This window comes from Gorilla gorilla, chromosome 1 (genome assembly GCF_029281585.2).
Source record: "Gorilla gorilla gorilla isolate KB3781 chromosome 1, NHGRI_mGorGor1-v2.1_pri, whole genome shotgun sequence".
NCBI lineage: Eukaryota > Metazoa > Chordata > Mammalia > Primates > Hominidae > Gorilla > Gorilla gorilla.
The window spans coordinates 151,150,578-151,170,114 of NC_073224.2; the positions used below are offsets into that span (position 1 = coordinate 151,150,578).

At 37.4% G+C, this 19,537-nt stretch overlaps 1 protein-coding gene and 1 non-coding gene across 5 annotated transcripts in view; both read right to left on the bottom strand.

The window, feature by feature from the left end:
• The window catches only part of PKN2 (protein kinase N2), a 153,091-nt gene that overhangs the window by 11,688 nt on the left and 121,866 nt on the right, over positions 1-19,537 (bottom strand). For all 4 annotated transcript variants that reach the window (XM_055351707.2, XM_019026183.4, XM_055351708.2 and 1 more), the window contains 8 exons: positions 19,188-19,263; positions 18,424-18,598; positions 18,078-18,204; positions 16,644-16,774; positions 16,483-16,558; positions 16,312-16,403; positions 10,368-10,544; positions 2,130-2,192 (listed from right to left, as the gene is read on the bottom strand). In XM_055351707.2, the coding sequence (XP_055207682.1) occupies positions 2,130-2,192; positions 10,368-10,544; positions 16,312-16,403; positions 16,483-16,558; positions 16,644-16,774; positions 18,078-18,204; positions 18,424-18,598; positions 19,188-19,263 (917 nt within the window). The remainder of the gene's footprint in view (positions 1-2,129; positions 2,193-10,367; positions 10,545-16,311; positions 16,404-16,482; positions 16,559-16,643; positions 16,775-18,077; positions 18,205-18,423; positions 18,599-19,187; positions 19,264-19,537) is intronic.
• Positions 7,214-7,320, bottom strand: LOC115932135 (U6 spliceosomal RNA). Its single transcript, XR_004068463.1, has one exon. It is a non-coding gene; the product is annotated as a U6 spliceosomal RNA (small nuclear RNA).

Sequence of the window (19,537 nt, forward strand, 5' to 3'; positions counted from 1 at the left end):
CCTTTTGGTAAGTTTATTGCTCTATATAAGGTAGCTCATGAGAAATTCTTCTCCTGTTACATAAAAAAGGAAAAATGTATTTAATTTGTTATTTGTGATAATCTAATTTAATCCTTTTTTTTTTTTTTTTTTTTGAGACAGAGTCTCACTTTGTCACCCAGGCTGGAGTGCAATGGCATGGTCTCAGCTCACTGCAACCTCTGCCTCCTGGGTACAAGCGATTCTCCTGCCTCAGCCTCCCGAGTAGCTGGGACTACAGTCGCGTGCCACTACACCTGGCTAACTTTTGTATTTTTATTAGAGAGGCGGTTTCACTATGTTGGCCAGGCTGGTCTTGAACTTCTGACCTTGTGATCCGCTGGCCTCAGCCTTCCAAAAGTGCTGGAATTACAGGCGTAAGCCACCACACCCAGCCTTTTTTTTTTTTTTTAAGACAGAGTCTCACTCTGTCACCCAGGCTGGAGAGCACTGGTGTGATCTTGGCTCACTGCAACATCCACTTTCCAGGTTCAAGCAATTCTCGTGCTTCAACCTCCCAAGTAGCTGGGACTACAGGTGCCCACCACCAAGCCTGGCTAATTTTTTTTTATTTGCAGTAGAGATGGGTTTTCACCATGTTGGCCAGGCTGGTCTTGAACTCCTGACCTCAGGTGATCCACCTGCCTCGGCCTCCAAAAGTGCTGGGATTACAGGTGTGAGCCACTGCACCTGGCCAACTTAATCCAGTTTTAAAGTTTGCTTACATACCATCCATAAGAAAGAATTGTAAAGTTAACAGTATTAATAAGGCATCAGAGGGCAGGTTTCATCTTCTGAAAGAATAAGAGAAAGCTATCCATCCATACTAATTGTTTACAAATTAGGCAAACTGACAATATTTTATCCATTTTTTTCAATTTATTTTTTATTTTTGTGAGACAAGATACTCACTCTGTTGTCTAAGTGGAGTGCAGTGGCATAATCACGGCTCACTGCAGCCTTGACCTCCCAGGCTCAAGGAATTCCCCCACCTCAGCCTCGTGAGTAGCTGGGATACAGGCAGATGTCATCACTCCTGGCTGATTTTTGTTATTTTTTTGTAGAGACAGAATATCACTATGTTGCCCAGGCTGGTCTCAAACTCCTAGACTGAAGCAATCCTCCCACCTTGGCCTCCCCAAATGCTGGGGTTACAGGCATGAGCCACTGTGCCCAGGAAACATTTTATCTGTTAGGTAAAACAATCTTATCATGAAAACATCATTAGAACCTTACCGGCTGGGCACGGTGGCTCACAACTGTAATCCCAGCACTTTGGGAGGCCGAGGTGGGTAGTCACCTGAGGTCAGGAGTTTTAAGACCAGCCTGGCCAACATGGTGAAACTCCATCTATACTAAAAATACAAAAATTAGCTGGGCATGGTGGCGGGCACCTGTAATTCCAGGTACTCAGGAGGCTGAGGCAGGAGAATCGCTTGAACCCAGGAGGCAGAGGTTGCCATGAGCCGAGATCGTGCACTGCACTCCAGCTTGGATGACAAGAGTGAAACTCCGTCTCAAAAAAAAAAAAAAGCTTAAATAATCCAATGTTTATAGTCTTCTAATTCTGACTAGCCTTCTCATAATCTGCTTGGTCCTGGGCAGTGAGTGTTAGTCAAAATGTGGTTCACAAACTAGCTGCTGGGCCACGAATTACAGAGATGAGCTACATCACCAATACACTATTTAGTTCAGTTGACAATAAGGCTTCTTAATGAGGGAAGCAGTGTGATGTTTTACACTCTAACACAAGCTACTTGTCTCGTCATGGACACGTTTCTAGTAGTATTGGTCTATAGAGGTTTTCTGCAATGAGTCGTTTGAATGCAAAATATTCACTAGGATGAATATTGTTGAGAAATGCACTATCATAGACCAACTCATAATTTGACTATTTTAATTAGAAAATGTGCTATGGATTAGGAAACAAAAAGTTCATCATATAATCATAGTGCTAACCACATGTCTTTCAAAATTGGGGTTTGACTTACAGGTGAAGGAGAAAACTAAGAAACTGGTTAAACATAAAATGTTTAAGAAAAACAAAATACTATCTTTAATTCTAAATCATACCAAAGCAAGCCATTAGAAAAAGTTAAAAATTAACTTACCTATAAACAATTTTGTGTTCATGTAAATACTGCAACCCAAGAACTACACAAGCAGCATAAAATCTGTTTGAAGAATTAAATCAACAGGAGTTTAATAAATGTTATTGCTCTTGAATCCCAGCTTATATGTTTATACTTCAAAGCAGACCTATCATTAATTTATTTCACAAATATTTATTTAGTCCCTACTATGTATCACATTGTGCTAAATATTAGGGGTAAAATTTAAAAATGAGAAAAGTACAGTCTCGACAATGGAAGCCATTAACTTTGCCTAGTGGAGTCACTGAGAACCTCGGAGGGGACATTTGATCTGGTTCTGCAGGAGGAATTACAACATACCATAAGGACAAAGGACAGTGTGACAGGCAGAAGTTTTGTAGGGGAATAATAAAGTACTTACCTGAGAGAAAAAAGAAATAGAGGTGCAAAAGGTGTAACATGTTTGATAACAAGTAAGTTTGGTGTGGCTGAAGTAAAGGATGGGTGTATCTGGGGACATAGTAGGAGATTAGGCTGAAAAGATATCCTGGGTGAAGGACCTTGAATGTCATATTATGGATACTGAAATTTTTTCTCTTAGTGACAGAGAATCAAACCATTTTAATCAGAGGAGAATGATGGCATTTATGTTAAAGTTTTCTGGTAGCAATGAGAAGCATGGAGAAGTAGGTAGAGATCCAGAGGAAAAAAGAACAGATAAGGCTTTTATCATAGTATAGATGAAAAGATCATGAGAACATCCACTGTAGTGGCAACAGAGAGACAGATTCACAAAAACTTAAAAATTAGCATGACAGAAGGTGGTATCCCATTACAGGATAAGGAAGTGGGAAGAGCTAAAGGTAACTTTCAAGGTTTCCATCTTAGAATGAACAGTTAAAAGAAACATAGAGGTAGCCAAGGTTGTGTGACAAAACTAAGTTTGGCATCTGACAGGCTGACTTTGTCTGTGGGGCAGGTGATGATATGTAAAAGCTGGGTATACAGGTTTGGATCTCAAAAAACCTGGGTCGAGAGAGAATAATTCTTGAGGCACAGGACCATGTTTGACTTTTTCAGTTTTTATCCTAAATGCATTAGCATAATGCCTAATATACATGATAGGCTTATTGAACAAGGAGGAAATAAATGAATAGATTTAAAAATGCAAACGTCTTCAGTGTAGAATAGCCTATAAACAGACACTTAGGATAATTAGTTTTTAATTATAAAAGTAATAACATGAATATTTTCTCTATAAAACGTAATATGCTTCTCCAAAGTACACTATTTAATCCATCTATCTCCATCTCACCTCTTTCCACTGCCGTTCATACAGATAACAATTCTTGTCACTTTAACGTTATTCCAAACTTTCAGAATATATTTACATTCACATGTAGATAATATAGCTATCTTTTATATTTACCTATTTTTATTAAAAATGGGTCAATAACTTTTATTTATTTATTTTATTTATTTATTTTGAGATGGAGTTTTGCTCGCTGCCGAGGCTGGAGTGCAATGGTGCAATCTCAGCTCACCGCAACCCCCGCCTCCCGAGTTCAAGTGATTTTCTTGCCTCAGCCTCCTGAGTAGCTGGGATTATAGGCATGCGCCACCACGCCCGGCTAATTTTGTATTTTTAGTGGAGACGGGGTTTCTCCATGTGGTCAGGCTGGTCTCGAACTTCCGACCTCAGGTGATCTGCCCGCCTCGGCCTCCCAAAGTGCTGGGATTATAGGCGTGAGCCATGGTGCCTGGCATTTTTACTTTTTTCTATTTATTTATATATATATATTTTTTGGTTTCTGAAAAGATTTATTTTGTTTGATTTATTTACTTTTAAATTATACTTTTAAGTTCTGGGATACATGTGCAGAATGTGCAGGTTTGTTACATAGGTATTCACGTGCCATGGTGATTTGCTGCACCCATCAACCCGTCATCTACATTAGGTATTTCTCCTAATGCTATCCCTCCCCTAGCCCCCGACCCCCGGTGTGTGATGTTCCCCTCCCTGTGTCCAGGTGTTCTCATTGTTCAACTCCCACTTATGAGTGAGAACATTCAGTGTTTGGTTTTCTGTTCCTGTGTTTGTTTGCTAAGAATGATGGTTTCCAGCTTCATCCATGTCGTGCAAAGGACATGAACCCATCATTTTTTATGGCTGCATAGTATTTCATGGTGTATATGTGCCACATTTTCTTTATGCAGTCTATCATTGATGGGCCTTTGGGTTGGTTCCAAGTCTTTGCTATTGTGAACAGTGCTCCAATAAACATACGTGTGCATGTGTCTTTACAAAATTTATAATCCTTTGGGTATATATACCCAGTAATGGGATGGCTGGCTCAAATAATATTTCTAGTTCTAGATCCTTGAGGAATCACCACACTGTCTTCCACAATGGCTGAACTAATTTACACTCCCACCAACAGTGTAAAAACATTCCTATTTCTCCACATCCTCTCCAGCATCTGCTGTTTCCTGACTTTTTAATGATCGCCATTCTAACTGGCGTGAGATGGTATCTCATTGTAGTTTTGATTTGCATTTCTCTAATGACCAGTGATGATGAGCTTTTTTTCATATGTTTTTTGGATAAATGTCTTGAGAAGTGTCTGTTCATATCCTTCACCTACTTTTTGATGGGGCTGTTTTTTTTCTTGTAAATTTGTTTAAGTTCCTTGTAGATTCTGGATATTAGCCCTTTGTCAGATGGACAGATTGCAAAAATCTTCTCCCATTCTGTAGGTTGCCTGTTCACTCTGACGAGTTTCTTTTGCTGTGCAGAAGCTCTTTAATCAGATCCCATTTGTTAATTTTGGCTTTGGTTGCCACTGCTTTTGGTGTTTTAGTCATGAAGTCTTTGCCCATGCCTATGTCCTGAATGGTACTGCCTACGTTTTCTTCTAGGGTTTTTATGGTTTTGAGTCTTATGTTCAAGTCTTTAATCCATCTTGAGTTAACTTTTATATAAGGTGTCAGGAAGGGGTTCAGTTTCAGTTCCCCGCATATGGCTAGCCAGTTTTCCCAACACCATTTATTAAATAGGGAATCCTTTCCCCATTACTTGTTTTTGTCAGGTTTCTCAAAAGATGAGATGGTTGTAGATGTGTGGCATTATTTCTGAGGCCTCTGTTCTGTTCCATTGGTCTATATACATGTTTTGGTACCAGTACCATGGTGTTTTGGTTGCTGCAGTCTTGTAGTATAGTTTGAAGTCAGGTAGCGTGATGCCTCCAAATTTGCTCTTTTTGCTTAGCATTGTCTTGGCTATACGGGCTCTTTTGGTTCCATGTGAAATTTAAAGTAGTTTCTTCTTTTTCTTTTTTTGAGACGGAGTCTCACTCTGTTGCCCAGGCTGGAGTGCAGTGGCACCATCTTTGCTTACTGCAACCTCCACCTCCCAGGTTCAAGCAATTCTCCTGACTCAGTCTCCCAAGTAGCTGGGATTACAGGCGTGTACCACCATGCCTATCTAATTTTTGTATTTTTAGTAGAAACGGGGTTTCACCATGTTGGCCAGGCTAGTCTCAAACTCCTGACCTCAAATGATCCACCCGCCTCAACCTCCCAAAGTGCTGGGATTACAGGCGTGAGCCACCACACCCAGCCTAAAGCAGTTTTTTCTAATTCTGTGAAGAAAGTCAATGGTAGCTTAATGGGGATAGCATTGAATCTATAAATTACTTTGGGCAGTATGGCCATTTTCACGATATTGATTCTTCCTATCCATGAGCATGGAATGTTTTTCCATTTGTTTGTGTCCTCTCTTATTTCCTTGGGCAGTGATTTGTAGTTCTCCTTGAAGAGGTCCTTCACATCCCTTGTAAGCTGTATTCCTAGGTATTTTATTCTCTTTGTAGCAACTGTGAATGGGAGTTAATTCATGATTCAGTTCTCTATTATCAGTGTATTATGCTTGTGATTTTTGCACATTGATTTGTATCCTGAGACTTTGCTGAAGTTGCTTATCAGCTTAAGGAGATTTTGCGCTGAGATGATGGGGTTTTCTAAATATATAATCATGTCATCTCCAAACAGAGACAATTTGACTTCCTTTCTTCCTATTTTAATAAACTTTCTTTCTTTCTCTTGCCTGATTGCCCTGGCCAGAACTTGCAATACTATGTTGAATATTGGCTGTGGGTTTGTCATAAATAGCTCTTATTATTTTGAGATACGTCCCATCAACACCTAGTTTATTGAGTTTTTAGCATGAAGGGGTGTTGAATTTTATCGAAGGCCTTTTCTTTTCTTTTTTTTTTTGAGATGGAGTCTCGCTTTGGCGCCCAGACTGGAGTGCTGTGGTGCGATCTCGGCTTACTGCAACCTCTGCCTCCAGGGTTCAAGCGATTCTCCTGCCTCCTGCCTCCTGAGCAGCCGAGACTACAGGCCTGCACCGCCACACCCAGCTAATTTTTTTTTATTTTTAGTAGAGATGGGGTTTCACCATGTTGGCCAGGCTGGTCTTGATATCCTGACCTGGTGATCCAACCACCTCGGCCTCCTAAAGTGCTGGGATTACAGGCATGAGCCACCGCACCCGGCCTTTTTTTTTTTTTTTTTTTTTGAGACAGAGTCTTGCTCTGTCGCCAGGCTGGAGTGCAGTGGCGTGATCTCCGCTCACTGCCACCTCCGCCTATCGAAGGCCTTTTTTGCATCTATTGAGATAATCATGTAGTTTTTGTCATTGGTTCTGTTTATGTGATGGATTGCGTTTATTGATTTGTGTGTGTTGAACCAGCCTTGCTTCCCAGAGATGAAGCCGACTTGATCGTGGTGGATAAGCTTTTTGATGTGCTGCTGGATTTGGTTTGCCAGTGTTTTACTGAAGATTTTTGCATCGATGTTCATCAGGGATATTGGCCTGAAATTTTCTTTTTTGGTTGTGTCTCTGCCAGGTTTTGGTATCAGGATGATGCTGGCCTCATAAAATGAGTTAGAGAGGAGCCCCTCTTTTTCTATTGTTTGGAATAGTTTCAGAAGGAATGGTACCAGCTCTTCTTTGTACCTGTGGTAGAATTTGGCTGTGAATCCATCTGGTCCTGGGCTTTTTTTGGTTGGTAGGCTATTAATTACTGCCTCAATTTCAGAAAAATATGGAATGCTTCACGAATTTGTGTGTCATCCTCGCACAGGGGCCATGCTAATCTTCTCTATAAGGTTCCAATTTTAGTGTATGTGCTGCTGAAGTGAGCACGGGTCTATAATTTTTAAACACGGGGCTTGTGCTGCAGGGGTGGTGGTCAGGGTCCACCAGGCAGTTTCATCAGGGCTTAGACTTCCCAACACAGAAATAAAAAACAAAAATAAAATGCAACTACTTAGAAATACTTACTTAATTTTACATTAAAAATTAAACAACTTACCAGAAGTGTTAAGGATCTACTGAAGTTTATTAAAATAAACGTGAGCTTAAAATTGCTTAAGATGGCCAGGCGTGGTGGCTCACGCCTGTAATCCCAGCACTCTGGGAGGCTGAGGCAGGCAGATCACCTGAGGTCAGGAGTTTAAGACCAGCCTGGCCAATATAGTGAAACCCCGTCTCTACTAAAAATACAAAAATTAGCCAGGCATGGTGGCACGCGCCTGTAGTCCCAGCTATTTGGGAGGCTGAGGCAGGATAATCTCTTGAACCTGTGTGGCAGAGGTTGTAGTGAGCCAAGACGGCGCCACTGCACTCCAGCCTGGGAGACGGAGCAAGACTCTGTCTCAAAACAAACAAACAAAATTGCTTCAGATAGTTAAACATAATTTTCTTAGCAAACTTATTTTTGTGGCAAAACAATATTGTAACAATTATAAAAATACCTTGATTTCTCTTTTTTTTTTTTAATTTGGGGTGGGTCTCACTCTGTCGCCCAGGGTGGAGTGCAGTGACGTGATCTTGGCTCACTGCAACCTCTGCCTCTGGGGTTCAAGTGGTTCTTCTGCCTCAGCTTCCCAAATAGCTGGGATTACAGGCGCCTGCCACCATGCCCAGCTAATTTTTGTATTTTTAGTATAGACAGGGTTTTACCATGTTGGCCAGGCTGGTCTAGAACTCCTGAGCTTAAGTGATCTGCCTGCCTCTGCCTCCCAAAGTGCTGGGACTATAGGCGTGGAGCCACCGCTCCCCGCTGATTTCTTTCTTTGTAAACAGACTGCCTTGATTAATTGCGTATACCATCTAAAATACATATTTTATTGAATGCTCCTGTTTGTCCAGTATTGTGTCAGTTATTTTCATTTATTAGCTTATTTAATCTTCAATCAAGCCTTAAGATATTTTACAGAGCAGATAATGAAGCTCAGAAAACATAATTTGTCTAAAGTTAGACTATGAAACAACAAAGCTAGAAATCAAGCTATTTTGATTCTATGGTTTCAATCAATAAAAATTCACTGATTGCCTAATATGTTCCAGGTATTCTTTTAGGTGTTTCACTAATAAACAGGACAGATATGGTTCTTGCTCCTCTCTTTTAAGTGAAATAAGATAGACAATAAAAATTTTAAAAATAAATCAGATGATTTCATGTAGAAATAAAATGATATGAAAAAGATAATACAGAAAATAGAGTGAACTGAATTGGTTAGTGATGTGATATTTTAGCTAGGGAACTCAGAAAATTACCTTTAAAGAAATGACCTTTGATCTGAGAACTGAATGATAAAGTGAGGTACTTCAGATTTGGAGTTCTGTAACGCAGCATTGTATTCTTGTATTTTCACTGGACTTTATGGTTTTATTTGTATATAATTTATATTCTCAGCAAAAATAACAGTTTCTTAAGGCAAACTACATTTATGTATTATTTTAAAAACAAAAACAAGCACAAAAAATAAAACCAAACAAATTCCCATGGCAGCATAAAGTTAGGCATAATCATAATGCTCTGCCTTAAATATTGAGGGAATGAATTATTCGTAGCCTTCTACTACTTTCTGGCTTTTCCCTCCTTTTAAAATGCTTCAGTACCCATTAGAATTAACCCTTATTTCCCTCATCTGAAACTTGAAGGTTATCTCGACAGTATTACAACTCTCTGCTCTAAATACCTCTAATGGTTATGACAAGAATCAAATGGAGGAATCAAAGAGAAAGTACAACACAAATGTCAGTTGCTATTTCATCAGATTATAGATGTGGAATGAAAACTAAAGAGTCAATACAATAGAGATTTACTACTGGGTTTATGCTTCCTATGATTTGGGATATATTCTACAGGTGGAGTTGACTGGACTTGCTAATAGTTTGAGTGTTGAAGTTAAAGGAAAAAGAGCATCAAGAATGACTTTTTGTGTTCTGGCCTGAACCTGGTATTGCTGTTTAATAAAATAGGGAAGACTAAGAGTAGCAGGCCTGGGGAGTAGTAGATGAGGTAGGTAGAAAAATGGAAAAAAATCAGTTCAGTTTAAGTTGTTAAATAAGATATTTAGCCACACAAATGGAAAACTAGCTGACCACTGAATATTATTAGAGTTGGAAGTTTAGGTAAGAGGACGGGGCTGGAAACACAGATTTGGTAAACACCAGCATGCAGGGTGTAGGTATTAATATCACTTTCCTAGGTTCAAATCCTAGCTCCACCATTTAACAGCTATAAAATTAAGATACTAACAGGGAAAATATACACACATGCATATATAATTTCAAGTGTTTACTATTATTCTTATTTATTTGAATAAGCCAAACCTTGAATTCAAAAACTACAAAAAGAGTTTACAATGAAAAGTCTGCTTTTTATCCCTTTGTCTGGAGGCAACACACATACCAGTTTCTTTTACATTTGTTCAGAGATATTTTACGCACAAGGACGCAAATAGTTGATATTCTTTTAAATTATGCTTTAGAAAGGCAAATACAAATATTTTATATAAATATATGATACAGACTCTTCTGTACTTTCTTTTCAAAAACTTAACAGTGCATTTTGAGTATAATCTGTCTTTAAAGCTGTAATTCTGGATGGCATTCTCTAGTGAGAAAATCTAATAGCAAAAAAAGAAATTTTACTAAAATGAATCTAAATTGCTTATCTAAAGTATCAATTGTGGTTTTGGGTAATCCATGACATTTTCAACACAGACAACAGAATACATACAAAAAGTATATGGCAAAAAATTAAGTAAGGAGTTCTAGTATTTCTTGCAGAGATCTATTTTCTGTTAGGAAAAAAAATCTAAAATTCAAAGAATCTCTCTTCCTTCCCAGAATGAAATCAGTCATGGAAAAACTCAGACAAATGTCTAAAGCATACTCACACAGCTCTTGGTTCAGAAAAGACATCAGTATGAATGTGCATCATTAGGTCCCCACCGGCAGCATATTCCATTACAAAGCAAACATGCTCTTTGGTTTGGAAACATGCAAAAAGGTTCACCAAAAAGGGATGCCTTACACTATTCACAGTTTCAAAAATTCTTTTTTCACACATCAGGCTGTAAAAGAAAATATTTAAAAATAAGCAGATTAAAAATAATTCTAGTTGGAAATAACATTCTTTATAAATTACTAAACTTAAAAATAAGCAAAATTTTAACTATAACTTAAAAATCCTAACATGTGTCTTAGTTTTGCTATATGTGCTATGAAAACTGACCTACCTAAAATAAATAACTTCAGTTGAAATATATTAATAGAAACTTTAAAAGATTATAGCATTCACACTGATAGTCTATAGCACATACATGGTTAGTGGTTACAGTTAATTTTTTAAAAGGCTTAATTAAGGGTGAAATATGAAAATTCTTCAGGAATTGGTCAGAGACTTTAGCAATTTAAAGCATACTCTGAAAAATTTAAAAGTTTGTGGTGGAGGTAATTTCAAGGACAGTATCTATAATTCACAAGCTATAGTATTCAATTTTTTTATCATATAAAATTGATATGAAGTTGAACAGTACAGATATGCTGCATAAAATTTTAATTTAAAAGACTAGAAAATAAAGAGGATACCTGACAAACTTTCTAAATGTTACTACAGATTAAGGTACTATTATAAATAAACTCATAGAAGATTAAAAAGTTAATAGTTTTTATTTTTGTCATCATTTAAATTTACTAGAAAATAATGTACTAAAAATTGCTTTAGACAAGATCGGTAAGATGTATTCTAAAACATCTGCTTTATTAAGCCAATCTGAATTTTGGCTAAATGTAGATAAAATAATCAGATGAAATAAGACAAAACAAAGATGTTTTGGGCTTAAGTAGATGACAAATATGTTCTCTTCATTGTCTATAGTTGTGTGTTTTTTTGAGACAGGATCTTGCTCTGTCTTTCAGGAGCTGGAGTGCAGTGATATGATCATGGCTCCCTGTAACCTTGAACTCCTAGGCTCAAGTGAACCTCCTGCCTCAGCTTCCTGAGTAGCTGGTACTACAGGAACATACTACCATGCCTGGCTTTTATTTTTTTGATAGGAACAGGGTCTCACTATGTTGCCCAGGCTTGTCTTGAACTTCTGGTCTCAAGCAATCCTCCTGCCTTGGCCTCCGAAAGTACTGAGATTACAGGTATGAACCACCATACCAGCCCCTGTCCATAGTTTTTATTTATGGGTGACTCACTAATTCATTATGTGTGAATTTATGAATGAAACAACTGTTCTCAACTGAACAGGTGTTAGGTTAGAACTGGGTGGAACATATAAGTGGTATAAAACATTTGAGACCCATTGACTGGACTACCCCTTGAAATGATTTCAATGCCATTCACAGGAATTATCTGAATTACAATAATGATGAGGTATCTGCACAGATGTCTTAGGACAGCGAGACAAAGGAGCAAGGCTCTTTTATAGATCCAAATTGTCAAAATAATTTTAATTTTATGCATTTTATAGCACACAAAAAAGCTATTACATACGAATCTTCAACTTGTCCCACATTATCTAAACTGTGTATTGTCCCTAAAAGTCCATGCAACAATCCAACTTTATTTAAAACTTTAAGCCTTATTCATCCTGTCCAGAATATTTCCCTCTAAATTGTCATCATTCTTCTCTCCTTATTCCCAAATAACTTCTGTCTACCAAAACCCAGCAAAAATCCAACCTCTTTTACAAGACTCTACCTAAATCTTGCTCTAAATACTTCTGATGATGACGACAGGAATCAAATAAAGGGGTCAAAGTGAAAGTGCAACACAAATGTCAGTTGATATTTCATCAGATTATAGATGTGGAATGAAAATTTAAGAGTAAATACAATAGAGATTTACTATTGGTTTTATGCTTTGTATGATTTGGGATATATTCTAGAGGTGAAGTTGACCGGACTTGCTAATAGTTTGAGTGTTGTAGGTAAGGGGAAAAGAGCACCAAGAATGACTGTGTTCTGGCTTGAACAACTGGTATTGCTGTTTAATAAAATAGGGAAGACTAGAAGAGTTGCACACCTGGGGAGTAGTACACCATATGTACTATGGTGTAGTAGTACACCAGTACACTGATTTCCTCCTAAGAACTGCTATTGTTTGTATTGCTTATTTTAACCTCAACTCTATCTAGCCACCTTTATTACATAATGTATTAATGTCTTGTTTCTCTAAGTTACTAGTTCTATCCTAACATGTTTCGTGTACTTCCTTCAAAGTTCATTACATTTTTAGATAAGTTAGAAACCTGAAAACTTATATAAATAGTTATTTTAGTCAGGGGAAAACATCATTAATAAAACCAAGGTCTTAGAATTGAATCCTACATAAGCTGGTTAGCTGTACTTTCTTCTACAAACACAAAAATATACTTCCAACCCTATTCTGTTGTGTTGAAATATAAATTGGTAAGAAAAGGAAGCTGAGTGAGGAGGCATTGCAGTAACATAAACATAATATCCTTACTCAGCAATTGAAGGGCAGATGGGACTTAGAGTGTTTTACTAATGGTAGGCACACAGAATAAGATCTTTGTTCATAAATTATCTAACACTTTATTTTAGAATCCATAATTTGTGTTCACTTAAAAAGAGGTTGATTTGAAATTTTCTATCATTTATTAAAAAAAGGTAATTTCAAAGTAAAATAATATAATACAGGCTATAGAAAGAAAATTTAGACTATGAGAACTGTCATTAAGAATCATAAAGTAGGCCAGGCACAGTGGCTCATGCCTGTAATCCCAGCACTTTGGGAGGCTGAGGCAGGTGGATCACCTGAGGTCAGGAGTTTGAGACGAGCCTGGTCAACATGGTGAAACCCTATCTGTACTAAAAATACAAAAATGAACTGGGCATGGTGGTGCACACCTGTAATCCTGGCTACTTGGGAGGCTGAGGAAGGAGAATCGCTTGAACCCGGGAGGCGGAGGTTGTAGTGAGCTGAGATCACTCCACTGCATTCCAGCCTGGACAACAGAGTGAGACTCTGTCTCAAAAAATATATAGATAAAGTATACTAGGAACATCTATTAAAAAATAAACAATAACACCAAATTCTATGGCTTAAAAAGATGAGCTAGGAAGTGGAAAGTAAATATTTAAAATTCGGCTCAGTTATAATAAGTTTAGCTTGAGTTATTTACTATTTATACTTGCAAGTAATGAAATACATTACTTTAAAAAATATGCTAGTCTTGGCCGGGTGCGGTGGCTCACACCTGTAACCCCAGCACCTTGGGAGGCTGAGGCGGGCAGATCACCTGAGCTCAGGAGTTTGAGACCAGCCTGGCTAACATGGTGAAACCCCATTTCTACTAAAAATACAAAAAGTTAGCAGGGCATGGTGGTGCAAGCCTGTAATCCCAGCTACTCGGGAGGCTGAGGCAAAAGAATCGCTTGAACCTGATAGGCAGAGGTTGCAGTGAGCAGAGATCGTGCCATTGCACTCCAGCTTGGTCAACAAGAGCAAAACTCCGTCTCAAAAAAAAAAAAAGCTAGTCTTAAAAAAAAAACTTATAAATTTTTTTCTTGCCTTCTTTCAGGTATGCTAGAAATTTAAAAGTACTCCTTTTTCTTACCTTCATTCCTCAAATTTCTCTAAAAGTGTGTTTTATTTCTCACTCTTGGATTTTTCTTTTCTCTCTTTTTATACCAGTTCTACTTGAGATTTTTAAATTTTCATGTTACTGAAAAGTAGAGATTTAAGTTAAGACTGGGCGTGGTGGCTTACACCTATAATCCCAACACTTCGCGAGGCCAAGGAGGATCGCTTGAAGCCAGGAGTTTGAGACCAGCCTGGACAACATACCAAGACCCTGACACTATGGGGGAAAGAAATGTAGATGGATCAGTTGTATGCACCTGTGGTCCAGGAGGATGGCTTGAGCCCAGGAATTCAAGGCTGCAGTGAACTAGGATCATGCCACTGCACTCCAGTGTGGGTGACACAGTGAGACCCTGTCTCTACACAAGACTGGATTAATTTTCAGTAGAGGTAATGGCCTAGATTCTGGCTACAGCATCATCCTGTGATCCAAACTTTCTGTAGATTTCATTAGAAAGCATTTTCCTACAAAGATTCAGCACAAAGACGTAACAAGGTAGCAGCAACCCACGTAAATCAAGATTAATAGAAGTAGTAAACAGTTTCCTATTATTTTAGAAAATAAATGAATTTACCATTTAAGAATCTGGAGAAAAGCAAATATTCCTTCAGGAAAGGAAAACATTTGACCCTTCTATTATTCCAATTATAAACAGACTTAGAATAAAAGACTTGCTTTGGTGGGATCAAAGACTTGCTTTAATTATCTGCTTGTATAACATAAAAATAATTCTTAACATGTAATATGGTGCTCAGAATATTTTATAAATATCCAGCAAGCTCTTTAGCATTAGATATCAAGAAAGCATTTATTTTGATGTGATTGAGGTGTATGAGAAACAGTGAAAAAGAAACAGAGGTGAAAAATAAATAGGAAAATCCAAAAGGAAAAGTTTATATAACATAAAAAAATAAATCTCAACCTTTTGAGGCCTGTCCTTATTCTAAGAACTACCCATATGGTGGAAAAAAACATTAAAAGTTGCAATGTGGCATATCTACATAGCAAGACAACTCATTAAGGCAAGTATTACCAAAACAAATATATTTTTAAATATATGAGTTAACTGGGGCTTAAAGATGTTCAGTGAAATGCCCTAGGGTCAATCCTTACTAAGGAGAAGCAATGAGGATGAGAAAAGTCAGCCTTCTCAGTCATAGTCCAGGGCTCTCTTCATTGTACAGAGCTGTCTACCATTAATATTAACATATGCCTCCTATAGTGGTGTAAGAAAAATGTCCATTGAAAGCCTCTTTCTGTGATAAATATGCCATTTTTATACAATAATGTCCATATTTAATTATTCTGTATTAAGATAGTCATTTCTTAAAGTATATTCTCTAAGTGAATTACAATCTTAACCCCCACCAAATCCTTGCATTTTAATAATTGTGGGGCCGGGCACGGTGGCTCACACCTGTAATCCCAGCGCTTTGGGAGGCCGAGGCTGGCAGATCATGAGGTCAGGAGATCGAGACCATCCTGGCTAACATGGTGAAACCCCATTTCTACTAAAAATACAAAAAAAAGCTGGACGTGGTGGCATGCGTCTGTAGTCCCAGCTACTCGGGAGACTGAGGCAGGAAAATTGCTTGAACCCAGGAGGTGGAGGTTGCAGTGAGCCGAGATGGCACCACTGCACTCCAGCCTGGAAGACAGTGAGACTCTGTCTCAAAAAATAAATAAATAAACAAAAAATAAAAAAACAATTGTATAAGATACCACAACTTACTTTATTAGACCCAGACGTTAGGGTCAAAAAACATGTTTTTAAAAAAAAAAAGGGAAAAAATAAGATAACATATTCTGCTTTGTAAAATACTTTAAACCATTCCATTAACTGTAGATTATTTGTAAATGACTTTGTCATTTCCATTAAGACAGAATGAAATATAGCCCCACCAAACCACAGATGAATAACAGTTTCCATTCCATATAAACACTTTAATATTTCCATATATAAAAAACTTAACAAAATTAGTTCAAACATTTCACTATCTTTTTTTGGTATCCATTAACCAGTTAATCGTCACAAGAAGGGTAAAAAGGAAGGGGCAAAAAAGAAAAACTAATGTCTACCTTATGTCAAATATAGATACATTATATTTAATTTCTTCACATATTACTGTAAAATCATAAAGTTTTGCTGTTGTAATACATATATCATTTCTCTTAACTTACAAATTCAGAAAAATAAACAATTTCATTTTTAAAAACTAACCTGTCTACTTCATCTCGAGCCACAATATCTCCTTTCTTTAAGGCTTTTATAGCAAACATCTCATTTGTGTGTTTGTATTCAGCTAAAAGCACCTGAAATAAAATTAAAATAATTATTTTCCACTTGAGTTATTAATGTTGTAGATATTCCAAAAAATTCCAAAAAGATTACCTTTCCAAAATGTCCTCTTCCCAAGACAGCACAACACCTGAAATCTTGTAGATTAAACTGAAACCTTTGCTGAGATCTGAAAAGAGAAATTTCAATTAATAATAAGACAATAAAGTATGGTACCAAACATGTAGTAGCAAAGCTTGGTATATATTCTTTACCTTCTGTCCTCAAGTTCTTGAATACCACTATATTCTAGGCCTGACTGAGGAGTATCAGGCTTGTATTCAGATTGAGATTTTGGAAGTATACTATTTCTGTCATTCTCAATATCAAAAACAGCCTCTGAATCCTGTAAAATATTAAATACACGTGAATCCACAGAAATACCCAGAAAACAACTTATTTGATAATGATAAAATTAAGGAAAAACATTTCAAAAGTCAATATAAATGTTGGAGTGAAAAGTAAAATTCAGATACTCATTCTTTAAAAAATTTTTTTTTTCTTTTTTTAGAGGCGGGTCTCACTATGTTGCCTAGAGAGGTCTTGAATTCCTGGCCTCAAGCAATCCTCCTACCTCAGCCTCCCGAGTAGCTGGAGCCATCGCTTTTATATTAAACTTATCTAAAAAATATGAAAAACTGGGCTGAGCACGGTGGCTCATGCCTGTAATCCCAGCACTTTGGGAGGCCGAGGCGGGCGGCTCACCTGAGGTCAGGAGTTCGAGAGCAGCCTGACCAACATGGGGAAACCCTATCTCTACTAAAAATACAAAACTAGTGGGCGTGGTGGTGCATGCCTGTAATCCCAGCTACTAGGGAGGCTGAGGCAGTGGAATCACTTGAACCCAGGAGGCGGAGGTTGCAGTGAGCCAAGATCATGCCATTGCACTCCAGCCTGGGCAACCAGAGCAAAACTCCGTCTCAAAACAAAACAAAACAAAACAAAACCAAAACAATGAAAAACTAACACATTATTATGTATGTTAATCAAGTTAGAAGAATAGTATTTCAGGCAGTATGTCATGTAGTATCAACCACACTCCTATGTTACCTCTAGTTTAAAGCAGCCTATTCTATCTCTTCTGGACCATCAGCATCCAGAGGCTAATGACAATTTCATGCCAACATTAAGAAGTTGGTTATCTCCTACCAACTCAGTCTAATTTAGCTGAGACTAGACCATAAGAAACATAAATTCAGCTGGGTGCAGTGGCTCATGCCTGTAATCCCAGCACTTTGGAAGGCCGAGGCGGGCTGATCACCCGAGGTCAGGAGTTTAAGACCAGCCTGACCAATATAACGAAATCCCATCTCTACTGAAAATACAAAAATTAGCCAGGCATGGTGGCATGTGCCTGTAACCCCAGTTATTCGGGAGGCTGAGATAGGAGAATGGCTTGCAGGAGAATCGCTTGAATCCGGGAGGCGGAGGTTGCAGTGAGCCGAGATCATGCCATTGCACTCCAGCCTGGGCAACAAGAGTGAAACTCCGTCTCAAAAAACAAAAACAAAAACAAAAAACAAACAAAAAACCATAAATTCACAGTTCAGTGGCAATTTTAAATGGAAAGACACGCCTTATTCACTATGATGCTTTTATTGCTAATTCATTCGGTGAAGAGGAATTATGCAAGGTTTAAAATGGCTTGCCTGTCCTGGTGTATCCAAAACTCTTAATTCAGAAGATTCATCTATTTCTCCAAGGGAAGAAGCTCGTGGTGGGGCTGGAGGAGGTTCAGGCTCAAGATCAAAGTCCAATTTGGTTACTGTAGAATCACTTATAGAAGATAAAGTAACTCACCAAAACAGTAATAGAAAGTCTGTATTTTAAACAGCTTTAAAATTAAAGCAAACAATTTACTTTTTAAGTAAACAGAACACTACTTTCAAAATACTACTTGGGAAAAAAACAAGACTCAGTACACCTGCTATAATCAGTACGTAAGAATGTCCCAATAACTTTGTATAAGAGATGCTTAAAATCTCAGACACATACCTAGCTGGAGGTGCTAGTTGAGGGATGCGTACATCAACCACTGGCACTGTAGTAGGCACAGGAGCTTGAGGGCTGAAGGTGCCAGAATGATTTACTGTAGGAATAGCTCTTCTTACTAGCCTTCCCCAAGTGGCAATATTAATATTCATTTGGGGAGCTCTGAGAAATGTTTTGCCTGTAGATATTGAAAATAACAAAAACAGAGCAAGTAATTTCTTTATGTATAACCAAAAGTCATAATTTAAAAATTCTTATCCATTAGTTTATAATCTACGAAGAACAAACAAAATTTGTCACTTAAAAAAACTAGTTTTTTACTATTTGCTAGTAAAGGCTAATGCAAAATAGCATACGTAGTTTTAAAAATAAATAGGTAAGAAATTGTTTTTTTTCTCTTTAAGTCTAGTAGTAATATGTGGTTAAGGTTTTAAAAAGAAATCTTATCTTTTAGATATAAATTATAATAATTATGAATACATCAATATGATGTCTGGGTTTGCTTCAAATTTGAGAAAGTAGTGAGAGGATGGCATATGGATAAAATAAAATTGGCCATGAGTTGATTATTGTTGAAGCTGGGTGACTGTACATTTCACTAGTCTCTCCACTTATGGATACATTTAAAATATTCCTTAATAAGAAGTTAGAAATAAATGAATAAACAACAACAAAAAAACCCACACAGATGGCTATTACTTTTTAAATGGTAATTAGATTGTTTAAGAAAATATCAAAATGCTATGTATTTGATTGTTAGTAATTACCTTGTTGCTTTGAAAAAATTTTCTTTTGTCTTTGAAGTTTTGGTCTTCTTTCAATAACTGGATTAAAAAAGGTAACCTGCAGTGAAGAAAATTCAAGTTGACATGAAAATAGCATGGTTCATGAAATCTACTAAATTTATAAAATTTTAAAGCTTAAGAGAATCTTAGTTACAGTTTAGTCCTGCCCCTCATTTTCTAGATGAGAAAACAGACATAGGAAGAATAATTGATTTGTCTCAAAGTCACATACCTATTCAGTGGCATAGCTCAGCCAAGAACTCAAGTCATCTGTCTTTCAGCCTAACACTCTTTCTACTTCTATATTATGCTGCCTACATACGTAATTTCAA